This window comes from Podarcis raffonei, chromosome 15 (assembly GCF_027172205.1).
Source record: "Podarcis raffonei isolate rPodRaf1 chromosome 15, rPodRaf1.pri, whole genome shotgun sequence".
Lineage (NCBI taxonomy): Eukaryota > Metazoa > Chordata > Lepidosauria > Squamata > Lacertidae > Podarcis > Podarcis raffonei.
Genome location: NC_070616.1, coordinates 35,352,473 through 35,372,615, shown reverse-complemented (window position 1 = coordinate 35,372,615; position 20,143 = coordinate 35,352,473). Strand labels below are relative to the sequence as shown.

Here is a 20,143-nt window from a genome sequence, read left to right as displayed (position 1 = left end):
TGGATGCAACCCATCGTAACTTAATGCAAAGAAAGGAGGGAATCGATTTATGAATGAATGAAGGGGTGGGGTTGGGCTGCCCCTGCTGTACCTGGCAACGTGGACAAGAAACTGAACTGGTAGAAGTCAAGTTTCCTGCGTGTGTCCCCAGGCTGGGACTGGGTTGTTGTTGTTGTTTTGCTGGGTGACCCCTTTGTTCCCTGTCCCATCAGAACAGCATTGCTCTGGCCTCCATTCAGTTGCCTCCTGGTCTCTTCTGCCCGTCGGCTGCTCCCTACCCCTCAGCTCACAAGTACAAACTCCAGTTCCTGGCCTTCCGCAACGGCAAGCTCTTCTGCAGCACCGGAAACTCTTCACACCTGGCAGATGATGGCAAGAGGCGCAGTGTGGCCACTCCGGTGATCTATGCAGGAACACGTAAGGATCCCAGCGCCTGGGCAATGGCCGCATGCAACCCAGCCTGCCTCTTTTCGTTTCGAACAAGGCTAGCCAACGTGGGGCCCTTCAGATGGGTTTTGGTGGGGGGCACTCATCTTCCCTGAACACAGGCCACACTGGCTGGGGATGATGGGAGTTGTAGTCCAAATCATCTGGAAGGTAAAGGTAAAAGACCTTTAAGATGGTTAAGTCCAGTCAAAGGCAACTATGGGGTGTGGCGCTCATCTCGCTTCAAGCTGAGGGGGTCGGCGTTTGTCCCCAGGCAGCTTTCTGGGTCATGTGACTAGCATGACTAAACTGCTTCTGGTGCAACAGAACACCTTGATAGAAACCAGAGCGCACGGAAACACCATTTACCTTCCCATCACAGTGGTACCTATTTATCTACTTGCGTTGGTGTGCTTTCGAATTGCTAGGTTGGCAGGAGCTGGGACAGAGCAACGGGAGCTCATTCCATCATGGGGATTTGAACCGCTGACCTTCCGATCAGCAAGCCCAAGAGGCTCAGTGGTTTAGACCACAGTGCCACCCGCTCTCCACGCTGGTTACTCCTGCCTCAAAGGGCATTGCTTAAGAACCCATGTCTGAAAGCCAGCATTCATACTGTTTGTCTTTCCTTTAAGAATGAGGAATGGAATAACCAAATGAAGCAGGCAACTGCTCAGGAAATAATGAATATGTATTATTATTATTATTAGGCATTAGGGGAGGGATAGTACTCTATCGTTCTCTGCTGTGCAAGACAACATCTGTTCCGCTCAGCCTGAAGGCAGCTTGCAGCCTCCTTGCCCATTCTTCGTTTGGTCTTCCCCAGATGGCTGTGGAGCGAGCAACTTCAGTGAGCCCGTCGTCATCTCGCTGCGGCATTTGGGCGAGGGCACCGATCGCATGGCCGCTTCCTGGGACTTTGACGTGCTGGCTGGGTACGGGGGCTGGAGAGCTGAAGGCTGCCAGCTGATTGGCCTGGAGCCCAACGTCACCACCGTCAGCTGCCGGCACCTTGGCAACGTCGCTGTGCTGATGGTGAGGCATGGGGGTGGGTGGGCTGGCCCACCTAATCCAGCGCCCACCCAGCCCAAGGGAGGTTTGGGTTGCTTTGCCCAGCTATATTCTATTGGCAAAACCTATTTGGTGTTTCGCAACTTTCTGACTAGTTGCAGGACCTTAGCCAGACCTAGCAGAGTAAACGCAGAATCCACGGAAGCAATTGGTGACTTGGCTGCAGACAGAATAGATGAAGCAGGAACCAGGAACTTGTAGTTAGATGTTTATTATATACAGTGGACTATTTACAGGAACAGAACATGGATCTTTTGCTAGCTCTCTCATACACGACTCACAACTCCTACACTGACACAGAACTACTGAACTCTGAAATACTGAACTAACACATTCCAGTTAGTAGGCCATTAATTATCACTCCCTTGAGAGAGCTTGACCAATCAGGGAGCTGTCTCCACGTCTGTGTTATCACTAGGCAGACTTACTCCTTCAGATTGCCTTCTGGCTGTCTGCCAAACCTTAATTGACTCTGTGTGAGTAGCTGCATGTACACAGTTTCCCAACATATTCAGCTAAGGCTGCCATTCAGGTAGTGAACTCTCCACAGGAGCTGGAACACCGAGATCCCCCTCAGTGCTTTAATTTAAATTAAGCTGCCTTAATTTCTAACCACTGTGCTCTGTTGGACCTTATTTAAAGCGCTAAACAGTCTCAGCCCAGCATACCTGAAGGAGTGTCTCCTTGCCCATCATTCAGCCCGGACGCTGAGGTCCAGCTCTGAGGGCCTTCTGGTGGTTCCCTCCCTGTGAGAAGTGAGGTTGCAGGAAACCAGGCAGTGGGCCTTCTCAGCAGTGGTGCCCTCCCTGTAGAACACCCTCCCGTCAGGTGCCAAGGAGATAAAGAACTACACAACTTTTAGAAGACATCTGAAGGCAGTCCTGTTTCAGGAAGTGTTTCATAGTTGGGGCTTCCCTCCCCACTCTGTGTTGTGTTGGAAGCCGCCCAGAGTGGCTGGGATTACCCAGTCAGATGGGGAGGGTATAAGAAATAAATTATTATTATTATTATTCTCAAACACAGGAACTGAGCAACTTTCCACGTGAGTCGCCGAGCCCAGCTGAGGTGCTGCACCCTGTCATTTATAGCTGCACTGCCCTCCTCCTCCTGTGCCTCTTTGCCACCATCATCACGTACATCATCAACCACAGGTGAGTATCCTGCCCCATCTCCCTCGCCTGGCCTCATCCTGCCCCCATGTCCTTGGCTTCTTACTTGCAACAAGGCGAGCGAGTGTCACTGCCTGCCAGCTTCTCCCACCTCCTCCTTTGTCTCAGTGTCAACTTTGTAGGACTCAGCAGGAGGGAGGATGGGGATTGATCCAGAATTCGCTGTCCTTGGCCGCGAATCTACCTGCTGTTGGTGTACCTTGCCTTCCGCCCTACCTGCCACAATGGGCACCAGCCACCGCCGGCCTGTGGTCCTTCCTCGGCTCCTCCACCCACCTTCCTTTTGTGCCTGTTTTTCCCGCAGCACCATTCACATTTCCCGGAAGTGCTGGCACATGCTGCTCAACCTCTGCTTTCACATTGCCATGACATCGGCCGTTTTCGCGGGGGGCGTCACCCTTACCAACTACGTGGTCATCTGCCAAGCGGTGAGTACGTCAGCAATGTATAGGCAACACGACGACCCTGTACATATGCAATAAACAATCTTTTATAGAATTCCTTCAAACCATAACAAGTCCAAAATGAAATCTTTTTTTAAAAAAAATGATATTTATTAACGTTTCAAAAAAGGTTACAAAAAAAAGAAAAAGAAAAGAAAAGAAAGAGAAAATACAAAATACAGAAAAAATAAAAACAATTAAAAACAAATCAATCTTTCCATGTCTTATCTTTCATTTGCTTGTTTCCCTGACCTCCTCACACCTCCCTTTTTTGTATTCCGATTCAGTTAGTTATTTCAGCAAATCCTTACCCTCTTTGTTTTTATCTTAATCCAATATCTTAATATATTATAACTTTAGATTCTCACCTGTTAACAATCCATTTTTACATACTCCTTTATAACATTGCTGCTAAAACCACTTAACTTCATTCCAACATCATTCTGACATTCACAAAATGAAATCTTTAGTCTGAAAATCTTTAAATGAAGCGAGGTACCAGACTTTGTACGATGAAAGACAAGCTGCGAAGCTTTGTGTATTCAGCAAATATGATGTCCGACACTGAACAGTGATTCCGGATATAGACTACTGTCTCATAGAATTCTCCGTCAGCGTGGTGGGAGGATATAGAATTGCTTCATAAACCCATCTTATTTCAAATGAATGTATGTAAATGAAAATATAAAATGATGTGGAACAGTGCTCATGTAATAATGTAGTCACTCCTAGTATGGCAAGGAGGACCTCATCCTGTGGGCAAGCAGTTGTCTTTCCAGTGGCACGCTGGTGTTGCACCCAAAGGAAACAGCAGCAAGCTGCTTTTGCTTCTGTAAGAATGCCCCGTGGGCATGGCATCACATTATTAAATGGAATAAATAACACGGAGATGGCATCACTGCCGACAGCGTTCCTGGAAGCGCCGTTGTCATGGGGCATTCCGTCCCAGATCTGGCAAGTGCCTCCCAGCCCTTGAGTGCAACTGACCCCCAGGAGATGACTGTGTCCTCTGCCTTTACTCTCTACAGGTTGGCATCATTCTGCACTACTCTGCCTTGTCGACTCTCCTGTGGATGGCGGTGATGGTGAGAGTGATCTACAAGGAGGCCACGTGGAAGGCACCACAGCAGCAGGAAGGGGAAGCCCCCCAGCCAGCCCCCCGCCCAATGCTACGGTAACGAGGGAGAAGGTCTCATAGGAAGGGAGCTGTAGGCTGCAGGAGACGCCCCTGCTCCAAGTTTACAAAACTGGGTTCAAGAGGAAACTAGTCATGATGGCACTAATGCTTCTGAATACCAGTTACTGGAAACCACCAAAGGGGAGAGTGCTGTTGTGCTCAGGCATCTGGCTGGCCAATGTGAGAACAGGATGCTGGACTCGACAGGCCATTGGCCTGATCCTGCAGCTCTTCTTACAAGGCAACGCTTGTGCCTTTGGGGAGTGGATTGCTCCTCCAGCCCGTGGAAGGTTTGCAGGTATAATTCCCGCATCCAGGAGATCAACAGTGGTGACTTTCTTTGTGTTTCAGATTCTACCTGATAGCTGGTGGGATCCCCCTCATCATCTGTGGGATTACAGCAGCAGTCAATATCCATAACTACGGGGATCATGACTCCTAGTAAGTAATCCAAAATGCTCCTTTTTATACAGTAAGGCTTCATGTGTTTGGAAAACCTGTGGCATCTCACAAGTGCCAATTTCTGGGATATATCAGTACTAGCCAATGTTGCTCCTTCCACCTATTGCAGGACTCCAACTCTCATCAGATCCAGCTAGTATAGCCAATGATCAGGAAAGATGGGAGTTGTAGCCCCCCCCCAAAAAAATCTGGAGGCCAGCATATTAGTTGCTGCTGGACTAGATGCTCTTAGTATGCCTCTATCGGCAGAAATTATTCACTTCCTTCTGGACTCAAATCACACCTCCCACAGAGAAAAAGGCCTACAGTGGTTACTCTTCCTTCTCCTCTCGCTGTTTCGTGCTTGGAGAAGGCAAGGCAAGAGGCTTCAGGGATTAGCATAGAGTCACCCTACTAAAGCATGGGACTTGACAGGCAGCTATGCCAAGCCCAGGCACCAAATCTTTGTAACACTCCTATGGTTAACTCCTGTTTGGGAAATACATAACCACCAAGCAATGCAGTAATTATTAGCCACAGGAGGGGCGCAAGGTGCACGGTTTCTCTGCCAGGCAAGGTGCAAAGCCCTTCTTTTGCACCCTGTGAAACATAAATGTGCAGAGTTTTTTTAAAAAAACTGGCCACCCGCCACCCGCCCATGACTCCCGAGCCTCCCCCAATTAGTCAAAACAAAGGGGGGATGGGAAAGGAGATTGGGGGAGGCTCGGGTGTTGCGGGTGGGCGGCCGTTGCCCAGTTTTTTAAAAACTGTGCATTTATGTTTCACAGGGTGCAAAAGAAGGGCTTTGCACCTTTATACAATATGCATGTGTGCTTGGGCCCAGGGTCTTTTGCTTCACCATCCCCGCTATTGACTCAGCTTCAAAAAATAAAATACAAAAGTGCCCCGATTCATTGGAAAAAAAAATCTGGTAACCATATTAGCAACAAATGGAGGGGCATGGGCTTTCCATTGCTGTGGCAGACCTTTGGGTTGATCTCCCAGGACTCACCCTACATTCTCCCAGTTACTTCAGACCCACTTGATAGCTCTGCTGAACCTTCCCCCCTCTCCCCATTCCCCTGCAGTTGCTGGCTGGCTTGTCAGCCAAGCATTGGGGCCTTCTACGTGCCTGCGGCTTTCGTCCTGCTCGTCACTTGGATTTACTTCCTGTGTGCCGGAATCCGATTGCAGTGCCAAGCCAAGAACCCCAAAGAGGCGCCCAAACCCCTGGAAATGCGTCAGCGGCTGGGTGGCAGCAGCAACCTCTTGACAGACTCGGGGTCCATCTTGGTCACGCTGAATTCTACCCCGCACAGTGCCGACATCGATGGCGTTTACTCTTTAGGGGTGCAGTTCTGGGCTCTTGTCATCACCCATTTCCTGTACATCACTCTCTGGACCTTCGGGGCCATGGCGGTGTCCCAGCGCTGGTTCCTCCTGAAGGTCGCCTTCAGCTGCCTCTACGGAGTCACGGCTGTGGCATTGGGGCTCTTCATCTTTGCCCACCACTGCGCGCGCCGCCGAGACGTGCAGGGCTCGTGGTTCGCCTGCTGCCCATCTTACAGGAATGCTTTGCCCATGCAAGCCTACGTGCACCCAGGGGTGGGAGTGGAGGACGGCTCCCAGGTCTTCATTGGCTGCAGCCCCGAGGCGGCTCAGTCCATCAAGTCCTCCTCTTCCCCCAGCAGCAGCAATTCCGCCCCGGGGCTTTGCAAACTCAACAACCTGCAAGTGGCCCTCGGCCAGGCAGATGGCAGCCCTTCGCAGACGGCCTGCTATGAGGACGCCGAACCTTGTAATAGCAAGAGCACCCCGCCGGCCAGGTACGCCAACAACCTGCACGGCCGCAGCAGACACCACAAAAGCAGGACTAAGCAGTACCGGGAAGGGAAACACCAGCAGCGCCTGAAGGCTCTGCGGGGGCCTTCCTCGGAGCACCCTACCAGCGAGAGCGGCAGCCTCCCCACCAGCCACTCGGAGAGCTACCAAAGCAGTCGGAACAGCCCTCTGAACAATCGGCGCCACGGGGTGGTCCCAAGCCTGGAGTTGGCCCTGACGCAGTCCGACTTGAGCGACGGCAGCGGCGGCCACCACCACGGGGCAGACTTCAGCCAAGGCCAGCGGAGGAGCACCAGCAGAGACAACCTCAAGCACCAGGCCAATGCCGCAGCGGAAAAAGAGACTAAGAGGCGCTCCTTCCCCCTCAACACGGCCAATCAGAACGGGGGCCTGAAGGGCAGCGAGTACGACATAAACCTCACCGGGGCTGACAGCGCAGCCGGCATGAAAACGGGTCTCTGGAAGAGCGAGACGACTGTGTAGGGAAGGGTCAAAGGGGCAGGGGGCTGGAGCAGGTTTCCCCAGCCTCGGGCAGGAATTAGCAAGGCACTGGCATCTTGCTGCCAGAGCCTGCTGACGCAAGCTGCAGAGGCTGATGGTGTGCACTATGTGGGGCTTGGGCAGTGTCTGGTTGACCACGTTCCCAGACCCCCTGCCCTGCAGTAGAGAGGAAAGGTCACCTGACATCTGAGTTGCAAGGGGGCAGGGTAGGGAGAGGGTACGTGCATCACATCCTAGGAACCACACCATGCTCTCCACCACCGATATCCTGTGCACCAGGTGACTCGGCTGCTCTTTGTTCCTGGGGATCTTTTCCTGTCCCCGCCGAACGAGCAGCGGTGGCCTAATTCGTACGGTGAAAGACAATCATTTGTTCTGGAGCATTGCAATCTATATTATATCCCTTCTGCATGTCACTTAGATCCTAGGTGCTTTTTTATTTTATTTTTTTGGTATGGCATACCAAGGAAAGCAGTGTTTATAAGCTGAAATCTCTAGCGTTGTATGTACATATGTATAGGCAAAATTGCTATCCAATTGAAGTGCCTACACACTTTATGTTAAAGCCATCAATGTTGTGTCAAAGAGCTCTTGCCTTCTCCACTCCCCCCTCCTCCAACATACCTCAAGGCCAGTTCTCATGGCTACGCTGTGGCTCATGCAGCCAACAAACCAAATTGATTATTTTTGACACAGCTCCAAAGCTGGAGACAGTTGGTCATTTTTAACAGAATTGATGGTAGTAAGGCAGCGGCATCATTGTGCTCGTGGGGCTGACCAAGGAGGTGGCTCAAACCATGTTGCTCCTTTTAAGTATTTTTTTTTGGGGGGGAAGCACTTTTAAACACCTTTGAGACATTCCCATCTGCTTAGTTCCAAGGGGGGCGGGGACAGTCCACTGTTTATGGGTGTTTTGTCAAGTTAATGAGCAGTCGCATGATCAAACTCCTATTGAATCTGCTACGCCAACAATGAGCTCCATGTAGCCAACTAAGTCCTTGGGCTCTTTCTCAAAAGCAGCAATCCCTGCCAGCAGGCTGATCACTCCTTGCCCACGCCAGGCATAGGACTTCTTGCATTGTATTTTGCAATCCCACAGATAATTGCACTTGTTAGACATGGAAAAAACTGGCCGTGAGAATGTGTTGTTTTCTAGTCTGGCTGACCTCAGACACACCCCCTTCCAAGCTTGTAAAGCTGTACCTACGCTTTCAGAAGACAAGGAAAGATGAGAGAGGTTCAGAAGAAGAGGAAAGATTGTCAGGTCAAGGTGTGATTGGCCAAGGTGGGTTGCACCAATGACATCAACCTTTTAAAAAGTTTTTTTTCCTGTTAAAAAGAACGGGGTGGGGGCAAATGCATTAAATGTTCAGAGGAGGAATTGGGTCAACTGCAGATTCGCTAAAGATAAAAGGGCACATAGAGGGTCAAATCAAAGTGGATCTGTAGTTAAAGGTGAGTCTTGGGGTCTGAAACAACTGAAGACTAGGGTCAGGGAAAGATGAAGATGTGCAATACCCCGGCATGAGCTTTGTCTTAGAATTGTTTAATGATAGCAGCAGCAAAAAGAGCACCACTCCTCCTGCCTCTGAATTAGGCTGCTGAAGTTCCTGATAGATTGCAAGTAGATTTGTGCTTGTAGGGTACCAACAGGCAGTTGGTGCCACCTTCGGAGTCGTCATTTTGCATTTGACTCTAGACTGGCTCCAGTTGGTAGACCAAGAAAAAATCCAGTAGGGGTCAGGATAGATTCTGCAAGGCAGATGTCTGTTCACACCTGGTCTTAGCCACTTCGTGTCAAACATGTAGTTCATTAGGAGGCAGCGGCCTGAGCCTTTTGCTCCATTCTTCTCCTCCCTATCCATAGCCTTACAAAACCTGGTGCAAGGCGCATGACCTCTGAAGGTCACACTGAGATGCAAACTGAGAAGAGGTCCTCAGCATGACGCAGTGCAATAAGCCATTTCCCCCCACCCTAAGAGGGAGCAAATGTAGCTTTTTAGTGACCATATTTAGCCCACCGAATTACAGAGCTAACGTGTTTATTTTAAAAGCCATAGTCAAAACACAATCAAGCAAAGTATCAGCTACAAGTAAAGTGTGCTTACCTCACTTTCATGGCATGTACTTGGCCTTGCAGAAAAAAAGAAAAAGGGGAGCATAGCTTCTTTGTTTGTATGGCACACTGTATGGCAGTTTTTCTATCCATGTTAAGAGGGCCAACACCACCCAATCATTTAACTGCTCTTGCACAAGGAACCCAAGTGTTGTTCACAGAGACAGGACACATGTCCTTAATCTACTCAAGTCTGCAAAGACTTCAGCTTGCTTTTGGGGGGGGAAACAAGTTCTCTTCTTTCCTGTTTCTCTCCTTTCTACTTACTGATAAACATCTGGATTTCCAAGTTTTTTGGAGAAAAGTGCGTGTTTCAGGGTGTGGGAAGGTGTGTTATTAATTTAAATCAACGTGGAACGCATTGTGCAATTGGCTCACAGACTGGCCAACAGAACAGAGACAGGAACATTTCAGTGGGCGATCAAAGGCTATTGGCAAAGCCCTTGGATCATATAAATCACGCCCACGATTTTGCAGAATTAAAACAAGCCAACCCGCTATAAATTCCGACCAGGCAGAGAGATTCTTTTATTATTTAGGATCATTGTTGTGCATTGTTTAGAGAGAAAAGACTTGTGAGGGTTTTCTGTTCACACCCATAAACCATTATTATACCCAGATGAGTGCTGTCAGTAACGCTGGTGGGGGTGTAGAAGTTGCTTAAAGCTGCAGAGTGAGAGGGGCAAACATATGGGAAGCTAAAAAGACAGAGGAATTTGTAGTATTGATGACTGGGTGAAAAATCCAGACAGGCGCTTAGAAATGCTGTCTCCTCACACTCCAGCCCCATTGACCTCCGAGGACATGCTGCCACCTTCTTCTGCATCATTTATGCAATACTAACAAACATTGACTCATGAGCAAGAACAGTGAGATCTTATGAGAGCCACAGATGTAGGAGGACTAAACATGTTGTTTTTCCTTCCGCTGAGTTCGTTAGATGGGTTTTCCATATTTGGGAAAGGGGAGGAGCACCCAGCTCCTAAAGACGTAGGCATCCCGCAAGGAGGGAAGTCAGCCGAGAGCCATAGTTAAGTATCCTTAAGAATTTACAGGAACATGGTGGGAGGGATTTTACAGTGAGCTCACCCCACGATTCTAGCATAACCTTTAAAGCATAACCTTTAAACCTTTAAACCTTTAAACCTTTAATGCGAGCAGCCCTACCCATGTGGGTGTGTCTCACGAGGCCAGCTTAACATCTGGGGCTTTTTTTTCAGCTGGAACTCGGTTGCGGCACCTCTCTGGTGGGCTCCATTGCCATTCTAAGAGAACAAGAGAGGCGTTCATTCTGAGTTCCGGCACCTCTTTTTCTAGAAAGGTAGCGCTGAAACGTCTGTGGGGTAAATGCATAGAAAAGCACTTCCCACAAAGGGCACCTGTGTGTCAGAAGCGGCTGAAGTCCATTTTCAAGGGGGGGGGGTGCAAGAAATCTGAACAGGCCAGGCTCCCTGCACAGGCCCCTCTTCTCACTTTTTGCAATTTATATCACAGGCAATAACAAACAGCTGCTAGAAGGGGAAGCACATTCACTACAGTAAGTAACAGCAATGAATGCAAGCAGGGGGTGGATGCCAAGAGGTATCTCCACAACAGAACCATAGCCTTGAGGGAAGACACAAACTGGGTACTATAAATAAATGTATAATTTTTACGCACACGTGTTGAAAATTCTTACTGCTCCTTTGAAATCAACTGTGCAGTGCTTACTAAAAAGAAAGTCTTTATTCTGAACATGGCAGAAGATCAATGTACTCCTAGAGACAGGCAGGCATACGCAGTCTCCTTGTCAGTAAAACACCACCTACCTCGAAAGGAGCTGCAAGGATTGTTTTGGTCCTCATGCTATTGGTTCCACCAGTCAAAAGACGCAGAGCCATAGGCAATCAGTAGGACCCACAGTGGCTCTAAGAGCTGGCATGGAAAGTTGGAGCCCTTAAAGGGCCATGAAGCACTTATTACCTCCCAATTCCTGAATCTTCCAAGAACTGTTCCTTCTCCTCCTCCATCCCCTCTTTAGCAACTACAGTGGTTTCACAATTGCTTCCTCCTATTTAGCTTGAGAGCAGATCTATTCTCCTTTCCCTTACCTCTGAAAATTCCTTCTTGGTTTTATATTTTTTATATTTAAATAAAGGCCTAAATCATTTATATGTCAGTACTGCAACCCACATGATATTGCCGATGCTGAACTTGTTATATATGCTTGCTACACTGAAAACAGTATTATCAGAAAAGCTTTGTATTATTACCTTATTTTGTCTGTTTACATTATGAGCAAATGACATATCACAAAAGAAAGCTTTTTGAGTGACAACTGTGCCAAAGAACAGAGAGCTTTTTTGAGAGACAACTGTGCCAAAGAAAGCATGTAATAGGGCTTTTGCATTTTATAAAAATGAAGTGTTTCTAGCAGATGTTTCTTGTTTAATATATTAAAGATTTGCAACATCCAAAAAGTTCTCTATTGCTTTCTTACTCCTCTGGCTCTCTTGATACCTCACACAGTTCAGTATCTGGTTGGTCATAAAGTCATCTTTTTAAAATCAAATCTGGCAGTAACAAGAGTTTGGCCACAGTTACAGAGCAATAAACGGAATTGTGTGGCAACAATTTGAGCAACTGAACAAATCACATACATCATTAATGTGACATACAAGCTTGTCTCTCAACATGCATGTAGGGACAAAAATTAATTAAGCAGCTCCATTAATCAGAGCGACTGACTCGCCACCTCTCTTGTGACTCGGGTATGATGTTCAGGAACCACCATACCATGTTCTATAAAGAGACGCTTGCAAAGCCACAACTTTTTCTTCTGGATCTAGGTTTAAAGCATGCATGTCTGAAACAACTTGCAATTAGATTTTCACTCTTCCACTCTCCCATGCCTAACTATGAGGACCATAAGTAGACCAGACAAACATTAATTCAAGTCAAACGCCAACTCAAAGAGGTATTTGTTGCTCTAACTGGCTGACTGCCTCCACCCAAACCTTCAAGAGTGGATACTACTTCTCACCCAGAGATACGCATGGAAGCCTGCCAATCTTTACAGCAAAAGTTGTCCTAAACAGCATGCAAACCACTGCAATGTGGCCACTTCCTATACCTCTTGTCAGAGTTGAAGGGAAACAACCACACAACCTCGCCAACTGGTTACTAGTGGTCCCTACCAGTAACCAAAGTTATCCAGGCCACCCAAACCTGTCTTTAATTATTATCACAGTAGGGTGGGGGGAGCCATGCCTGAAGGATGCAGGAGATTCTTAGTGGGACAGGAGAGCTTGGGGGGGGCGGGGAATCACATCTTGCAACCAATGAATCCCTTTGCTTCAGACAGTACATAGGTAGACAAGTCTAAAAAGCCCAGGACACAAATTTTCACAATCCTCTAGTGGTTATGATGGCTCATTTACCAGAAGTAATGTATTTCGCATTAACTCCGGAAGTGTATACTCTATTCTTACCAAACTAAGCCTCCTAGAGCAAAATATGTATCAGAAGGCTATTGCTTGCAAGCCTGTCTGAATCACTTGCAGCTTCGAGGTCACAGGCACACTTGAGCCTTGCTAAACATCTCCTTTTCTTCTGGAGTCCGGATATACTGCTCTATCTCACTGTCTAAAATGGGCTCATCCCCAGTGATAGCAGAATCTTCAAGGCTTAGCTGAGGAGTTCGTAGCCTCTTTGCAGGGTTCAAGACGCAGGGTGGGAGCAAAGGTTTCCGCTTGCTGAACTTCTGCTTCTCTCCTGAAAGGGAGGCCTCTTCTACTGTTGCAGCGCTCTCATTGATTAGCTGCAGTGGCGCAACTGCTGAGTCTTCTAGGTCACGGTCTTCCGTAGTATCCACGATGCGGAAGGCAGCCTGTAGAAGCACACGGCGGTGCCGCAGAAGGTCACCGATGTACTTTGCCACGCTCCGACGGTCCACTTTCAGCACTCGCAACCAGCCCAGCTGAGAAGCCATTTGCAGGAGGATGTTATGCAGCTCCTTCAGTCTCTGGTGGGCTGGCCGGGGAGCCTCCATACCAGCAAGCTTACAGAACTGAGAAAGGGTGCAAGTGAGGCGATCGACAGGCCGGAGAGACTGCCAAGCCAGGAAGGCTGCTGCTGTCACTATGGGGATGGGGTGCCGGCCTGTCACCAGCCACGTGTCGCTGGCAAGTTCCACCATCTGGATAGTCCTTGCCACCAGCTGCTCCTTTTCTTCTACAAACTTAGTCGGGACACTGGGTGAATTCTGGAAAATCTTGAAGCTGGAAAGATGAGAATCAAACAAGCCATTTAGATAGACTGCCTTGGGTTGGGAGATGTGGCAGGATGGAGAAGACAAATAGGTGAAAGAGGGACATGAGCAAAACAAAGCATTCTGGCAAAGGGCAAAGGGCAGAAAGCCCTGCATTTTCCAAGGACACCAAAAAGGCAAGCTGAGCAGCTTGAATCAAAAAGGCAAGCATCTTCCATTAACCAGCACTATATGGACAGGGCTGAATTTACACTCTTCCTAACTTGTGCTCAACAAAATTCTGTTTGTTGGCTTCTTGCCCTTAATAATAATGGGAAGGATTTCCAAGCAATTACGGGATTGGGAGCAGGAGCAGAATTCACAATTCTGAGAATTATTTGTTTAAAAAGGGAAGTTTGCTGCCCCTGTGGCTAAAGAGAAAAGCCTGGAACTGCCTCAGATGAAATCTCAGAAATCAGGGAGTTGGAGTATACATGCACATATGTAAATACCCATTTCTTCCATGATGGAAGCACACAGCACACACAGGGTTCCTACATCCAAGCACTGACCACACCCATCCCTGCTGAACTTTAAGAAGCCTGCTGTTTCATCGGCCTTCCAATCAATATACCACACAGTCCGTATGATACTTGTAAATTCAGTCTATGAATGATGGAAACTGCACACCAACTTTGAGAAGTATTGTCCAGGAAAGGGCACAAGAACTTCAACATACCTGTTGAGGTGGGTTTTCACCATATCCATCAAGCTGAGAGTAGGCACATCCAGTGCCAGTTCCTTCAGGAAGCGCAGATAGGTCTTTGCAAACAACTCCTTGTCTCCATAGAGCAGCAGGCAGACGGTGCCCATGGTCAGGGGCCAGTTGTGCTGGCGGCAGGTCACAAAGACGCAACAGCCCACAAGCATCTCCTTCTTCTCCAAACTGACTAAACTGAAGCAGGGACGTTTGATTGCCTGCTGGTAATAGGACACGGCTGTATCTTCAAACAGAGAAGGAAGGCGCAGAACTTTGCAGAGATCCCGAACACGTTTGACTCCTGTGGGGGGAAATACCACAGCAGTACTTAAGATATGTTTCCACATACACATTTATCAGTGAGAAATCTAACCGCAGGGTAGGTCTTTGCCTGTATGAAGCTGCCCATATACTAAGATAATCTGTGGAGGCTCTGTTTCACATGCTCCCACTTTCAGAGGTTAGATGGGCGGCAATCATGGATAACATATTTTCAATTGTGGTAGTGTAACTGGAGTGTCCAAACCAAGCCTACTTTGGCTTTTTTTGGATATTATGGAGAACTTTTTTAAATGAAAGTCTTTGGGGGCTCTAATTGAGAATGGCTGTTAGTATTGCTGTTTCAATATTTGTATTTTAATTTGGCTTTTAGTTATGTATTGATTTTTAATTTTTGCAGCTATACACACAATTATAATGGCCATTTAATAGTAATGGAAACAGACTGGTCCATGCTTAACCAATCTGTCAATGATTCAGCTGAGATTTGATCAGGCAATCAAACTGAACTCTGGACTCTATGTACCTCTAAAACTCTAAAATAGGTTGTTTTGATGTTGGCCCCACAGCAAATAGGTAAGACTGTTTTAAAAATGCAAATTTCTCTTTGCTTTTAGAAAGTGAAAAAATGCAGCTCTTGTGGATGACAGGCACATTAATTTCCACAAAGCATCCAAAGAGTAATGCGGAATACTTACCTCGCAGTACACAACGGCTCGTTTGCTCATTCTGACCAGTACTCCGTGAATATGTGACTTCTACGAGATAAAAACACAGATATCAGCCAAACTTTGGTCCAAGCTCTCAAACATGCACCCATTTTTAAACCATTGAATGGTGTAGGGCCTGTCTATATTTGAGAACTGCTTGCAAGTCATATCCCAAATCCTATGTCTTTGTAAAATACAAAGAGTTTTGAGCTATTTTGCTATTCTTAGCCTCACCTTGTAAATGTTCTTCATCAGCATATGTGGTTGTGAGAAGCCCTTCAGTCAGAATGAAGCCACAGTCTGTGCACACCAGCTGGTTCTGAGCATAATGAGAGTCCTCTACAATTTCCAAGGAGCCACAGTCTGGACACTTCTTTTGGCTTGACATCTTAGCAGCCTGAAAGCATAAATCAAGTCCACAGTTGGTCACTGATATTTTGGAATTATTTAATTACAGTGGTACCTCATGTTACATATGCTTCAGGTTACAGACTCCGCTAACCCAGAAATAGTACCTCGGGTTAAGAACTTTGCTTCAGGATGAGAACAGCAATTGTGCAGCGGCGGCGCAGCGGCAGCAGGAGGCCCCATTAGCTAAAGTAGTGCTTCAGGTTAAGAACAGTTTCAGGTTAAGAACGGACCTCCAGAACGAATTAAGTACGTAACCAGAGGTACCACTGTACTTCCATGTATTACATTTACCGTATATCCCACCTGTCCTTTGAAGAGCTCAAGGTGGTATAATGGTTCTCTCCCCACCCAATTTTTATTCTTACAACAACTCTATGAAATTGGTTGTATTATTATTATTATTATTATTAATAATAATAATAATAATAATAATAGAATTTATATACCATCCTATACCCGGGGGTTTCAGGGCAGTTCAAAGAATAGTATCAACCTAACCAGTTGGAATTACCCACAGAATTGTTGATTTTTTATCATTTTAATAAGTATTAAAGTATATCAAATTCTATTCAAAAACCACAGTCACTGCCGTAATGTTAGAAGACATAATAGGACAAAAAGTATGGAGAAGACAGGAAAACAAAGTCTTTTTATTTCCCTTAAAATCAAGGTCTCCCCTAGCTTGAAGGCATACCATACTCTCACATTTGAGAAGTATCATCATAAAATCAGTCTGAGGATTCTACAATACAGCGTTACATTTCTGAAAAGAGCTACAAAGACTACCAGAGATTTGCAGGGGCTCTGTCTTCAGTTCTGATATATAGAATGCAGCTTTGATTGGGAAGGGAAGGAAACGCTCTCAAAGTACTCAGCTCAAATTACATAGGGCCTGATCCTGTCTTGTCATTGGAAACTACTTTATTTAAAGACTACAGTGGTACCTCTGGGTGCGAACTGGATCCATTCCAGAGCCCCGTTCGCATCCTGAAGTGAACGCAACCCGCGTCCGCACGTTGCAATTCTCTGCTTCCGCGAATGACCTCATTTTGAGCATCTGTGCGTACGCGAGTGGCGAAACCTGGAGGTAACGCGCTCCGTTACTTCCGGGTCACGGCAGCGCGCAACACGAAAATGCTTAACCTGAAGCCACTTCAACCCGAGGTATGACTGTATTGGTGGGGGTGAGGTGGGGTGTCACAATTTGCCCAAAACTGGAGGGAGCCAGGATGTGGGGCTTGCGGTTTTTCCTCTCGCATTTGAAGCACCACCAGCATTTCCATTAGAGTTTGGTGCTAAGAAAACACCTAGTACCACAAACACTTTTCTGGTGGCCTGGCAAGACTTGCCCCACAGCCATTCGCTAAACAAGTGCTTCGTAATTTTAAAAAAGGGCAAGGAGACAAAGTTGTTGTGGAAAGCTCCTCCTTTGTTTTTCCAGAGGCTCCTAAAGGCAAGCGAATAATGCCAGGGCAACCTGGAGTGCGGGGAAGAGATGTGAACTGCTGGCTGGTTAGGGGACACAGAAAAAAGAGGGGGAAACTGACTTGTGTGATTTCGATAATGGTGATGTAAAAATTGGGGTTTGGCTTTTGCTTCCCAACTCCCCCATGGGACTCTGAGTCCCCTAAGTCCATGATCCATAACAATGGAGAGGAGGAGGATTGCTGGCGGTGCTCACAGAATCAGAGGTAGTTGGAAGGGGGTTTCTGCCCACGCCACTCGCGGGTTGCATGCCCTCCAAAAAAATCCCATATCCCTCCCAAAAAACCCGGCCTGGCTCCTAGACAGCCACCCAGGAGCCTCTTTCCCCCTTTACGCGGGCTGACTTACCTTCTCGCCGCCGCTTTCGCAACACCGGAAAAAGCCGGGGGAGCTTTTTCAAGAGGGCACACGCTCCTTCCGGGCAATCCCCATGGTAACGGGGCAATCGGGCCCAGACACGCTCCAACGCTAAACGGCCTCCGGAAAGAAACAAAGGAGCGCAGGACAAAGGTTCCGCCAGAGCCGCTCAGCTCGAGGGCGTTAGAGATGCGGCGAGGCAGACTTTTCGCGAAGGCTGGAGTATTTGTGTCTGGACTGAGGGGTTGTCAGATCAACGGGAATGAGCTGAAGTTCCAGCCTTTTAAGCTCCTTTTCTCGGAGTTTATTCTTGGAATTTAATAAAAAAGTTTAAAAAACCAACAACACCAGAAAAGCTGAAGACTTCCTTTTCCATCTTTGTAGTAAATCGTCTATTAGCAGCCTCCCTTTGCCTCATTTTCACCCTATCTTTCCTGATCTTTCATTTAAAATAAGTTCCCCTTGGAATACTTGTAGATTTTTGAGTGGGGGAGACACCAGCTCCTTATGTAACAGGGGGAAATATTAATACCAACACTTAGGACTGGAGACATACTCTGCAAATCTAGCCATGTTGACTCAGGTTGTAGCCTTAATTCAACCAAAATCTACCTTTCTGTGACTTAAATCTAGTCTTGCCCTCTAGGGAAGCAGAGAGCAAGTTTCTGCCCTATTCTTTTAGGGTGTTTCAAGAGTGCTATGTCAAAGTAATGTCATATTCTGGATAGAACAATCAGACCAATCATTTAGCACTTTGATAATAGCTTCAGTGCTGTGCAGTTGCGCATGCTGTGGTTGTGAAACTGGCACCACATTTCCCAGACCTGATAAAATAATCCTAGCAGCAAAATGCTTCCACTTTGGGAGAACTGATGTTTATTAACAGTCAAACAGCTAAAACCTAAACCATTTGGTAAACCTAAAACATGGGTAAACAACAATTCTTGCAACAGCAAGTGGAACCTGAAAGTTTTACTGTGGGTTGAAGTCTAAAGTAAGAGACTGGCTTCATTATTACCAGATAAATGAAGTATTCAAACAGGACAGGAAAATTGGCTTTCAGGTGGAAAGATCAAAATTAGAAACAGAATTGTTAGAACCCAATACTAAGAATTTGTCAAGAATGTACAACTTGCTGTTGAAATGGAATACACAGGATGAAGCGGTTAAATCAGCTATGATTAAATGGGCACAAGACATTGGTCATGACATTATGTTTGCTGACTGGGAACAGTTATGGACCACCGGTATAAAGTTTACGGCATGTAATGCCTTAATAGAGAATATTATGAAAATGATTTATAGGTGGTACATGACCCCAGTCAAGCTTGCAAAAATCTATCATTTGCCCAATAATAAATGCTGGAAATGTAATGAAACTGAAGGTACTTTCTATCACCTTTGGTGGACGTGCCCAAGGATTAAGGTCTTCTGGGAAATGATCTATAATGAAATTAAGAAGGTTCTTAAGTGTACCTTTCATAAGAAACCAGAAGCTTTTCTCCTGGGCATGGTAGGCCAATTGGTGTCAAGGAAAGATAGGACGTTCTTTATGTACGCTACAACAGCAGCAAGAGTTCTTTTAGCAAAGTATTGGAAGACACAAGAACTACCCACGCTGGAAGAGTGGCAGACGAAGGTGATTGACTATATGGGACTGGCTGAGATGACTGGCAGAATCCGTGACCAAGGAAAAGAGACGGTGGAAGAAGACTGGAAGAAATTTAAAGTTTATCTTAAGAACTGTTGTAAAATTAATGAGTGCTAAAATGTCATGGGTAATGTAAAACAGAATTGCAGCGGTAAATGATTGGGTAAGAGAAAAAGGATTAAAGAAAGTGAATTATAAGTAATTGAAATAAGGGGTTGCTGAAAAAGTTTAAAACAGGGATGCAGAAAAGGGAGGCATGGGGAAGTTGTTGAAATAAGGCTCAAGAAAAAGAGGTTATGAAATTATACGTGTTTATATGTTTGTTTGTCTATGTATTGTGAGTTGTATTGTGTTTTAATTCATGTTGGAAAATCAATAAAAAATTTATAAAAAGAAAAAAAAAGAAAAAAAAGAAAGTTTTACTGTGGGGATGTAATTGTACATCTGTGCTATGGGACCTGTGGCATCTCCAAGAGAAGTATTACAAGACACTCTCTTCCATTCCTAGCCTAACTTGCACAAGCCCTCAACTTTCAGCAACCCTCATAGAAAGGAATGGAGGACTATAGAAACTTACATATGCACACACCATATACAGTTATGAGCCATGCACTGCACACAAGGGAATTTAATGCTACGTTATTATGAACAAAATATGGATGAGCAAAACTCAAACCAGCAGATGGCGCCCTTACTTTACACTTTGTGCTCTCCCTAAAAGTTGTTACATCACATTTCTATAAATTTGTCCATTGAACAAAGGTGTTAACCAGCTTAAATCTGATTTTTGTTGCAGCAGGGGACCCCAAAATTCCAAAATACGGCTGAAGCTCTAAGATGCTGCTACACACAGCATCTATGAGAGTGCAGCAGTGATGGGCATTCAGAATACAACAAATTCAAAAACGTTCTCATTTAAGCAATGCTTGAAATCTTGGAGGGCAGGGGAACATACTCTGCAGATCTAGCTAGCCACGTTGACACAGGTTGTAGCCTTATATAAAAATAACGAAAATCATAACTAGTACAGAATCCTCATGAAAATAACTGGCTCATCAAGAAGAAATCAAATCCAG

The 20,143-nt window shown here is 46.4% G+C and overlaps 2 protein-coding genes across 3 annotated transcripts in view; one reads left to right on the top strand and one right to left on the bottom strand.

Annotated features, from left to right (window-relative positions):
• Positions 1-9,409, top strand: part of ADGRA2 (adhesion G protein-coupled receptor A2) — a 121,314-nt gene extending 111,905 nt beyond the window's left edge. Inside the window, exons 13-19 of the mRNA XM_053366567.1 lie at positions 213-417; positions 1,253-1,461; positions 2,521-2,648; positions 2,971-3,094; positions 4,138-4,283; positions 4,638-4,727; positions 5,816-9,409. Of these exons, the coding sequence (XP_053222542.1) occupies positions 213-417; positions 1,253-1,461; positions 2,521-2,648; positions 2,971-3,094; positions 4,138-4,283; positions 4,638-4,727; positions 5,816-7,052 (2,139 nt within the window). The 3' untranslated portion in view covers positions 7,053-9,409. The remainder of the gene's footprint in view (positions 1-212; positions 418-1,252; positions 1,462-2,520; positions 2,649-2,970; positions 3,095-4,137; positions 4,284-4,637; positions 4,728-5,815) is intronic.
• A 1,483-nt stretch (positions 9,410-10,892) lies between these two features.
• LOC128402452 (transcription factor IIIB 50 kDa subunit-like) lies at positions 10,893-17,498 on the bottom strand. Of its 2 annotated transcripts, none has more exons than XM_053366573.1 (5): positions 17,408-17,498; positions 15,398-15,560; positions 15,152-15,211; positions 14,154-14,475; positions 10,893-13,445 (listed from the first exon to the last, which is right to left on the bottom strand). In XM_053366573.1, exons 2-5 carry the CDS (start codon positions 15,549-15,551, stop codon positions 12,737-12,739), a joined length of 1,245 nt encoding a protein of 414 aa, XP_053222548.1. In that variant the 5' UTR covers positions 15,552-15,560; positions 17,408-17,498; the 3' UTR covers positions 10,893-12,736. The 2 variants fall into 2 exon arrangements, with proteins under 2 accessions (XP_053222548.1, XP_053222549.1); XM_053366574.1 differs by lacking the exon at positions 17,408-17,498 and adding an exon at positions 15,878-15,956.
• Between the last annotated feature and the right edge of the window lie 2,645 nt (positions 17,499-20,143).

Excerpts from the sequence above, each read along its gene's own strand:
- LOC128402452 (XM_053366573.1), bottom strand. The coding sequence starts at position 15,551 with ATGTCAAGCCAAAAGAAGTGTCCAGACTGTGGCTCCTTGGAAATTGTA. Across the intron at positions 14,476-15,151 it reads GAGCCGTTGTGTACTGCGAG|GAGTCAAACGTGTTCGGGAT; the intron begins GTAAGTATTCCG and ends TTCCCCCCACAG. Across the intron at positions 13,446-14,153 it reads GTGAAAACCCACCTCAACAG|CTTCAAGATTTTCCAGAATT; the intron begins GTATGTTGAAGT and ends TCATCTTTCCAG.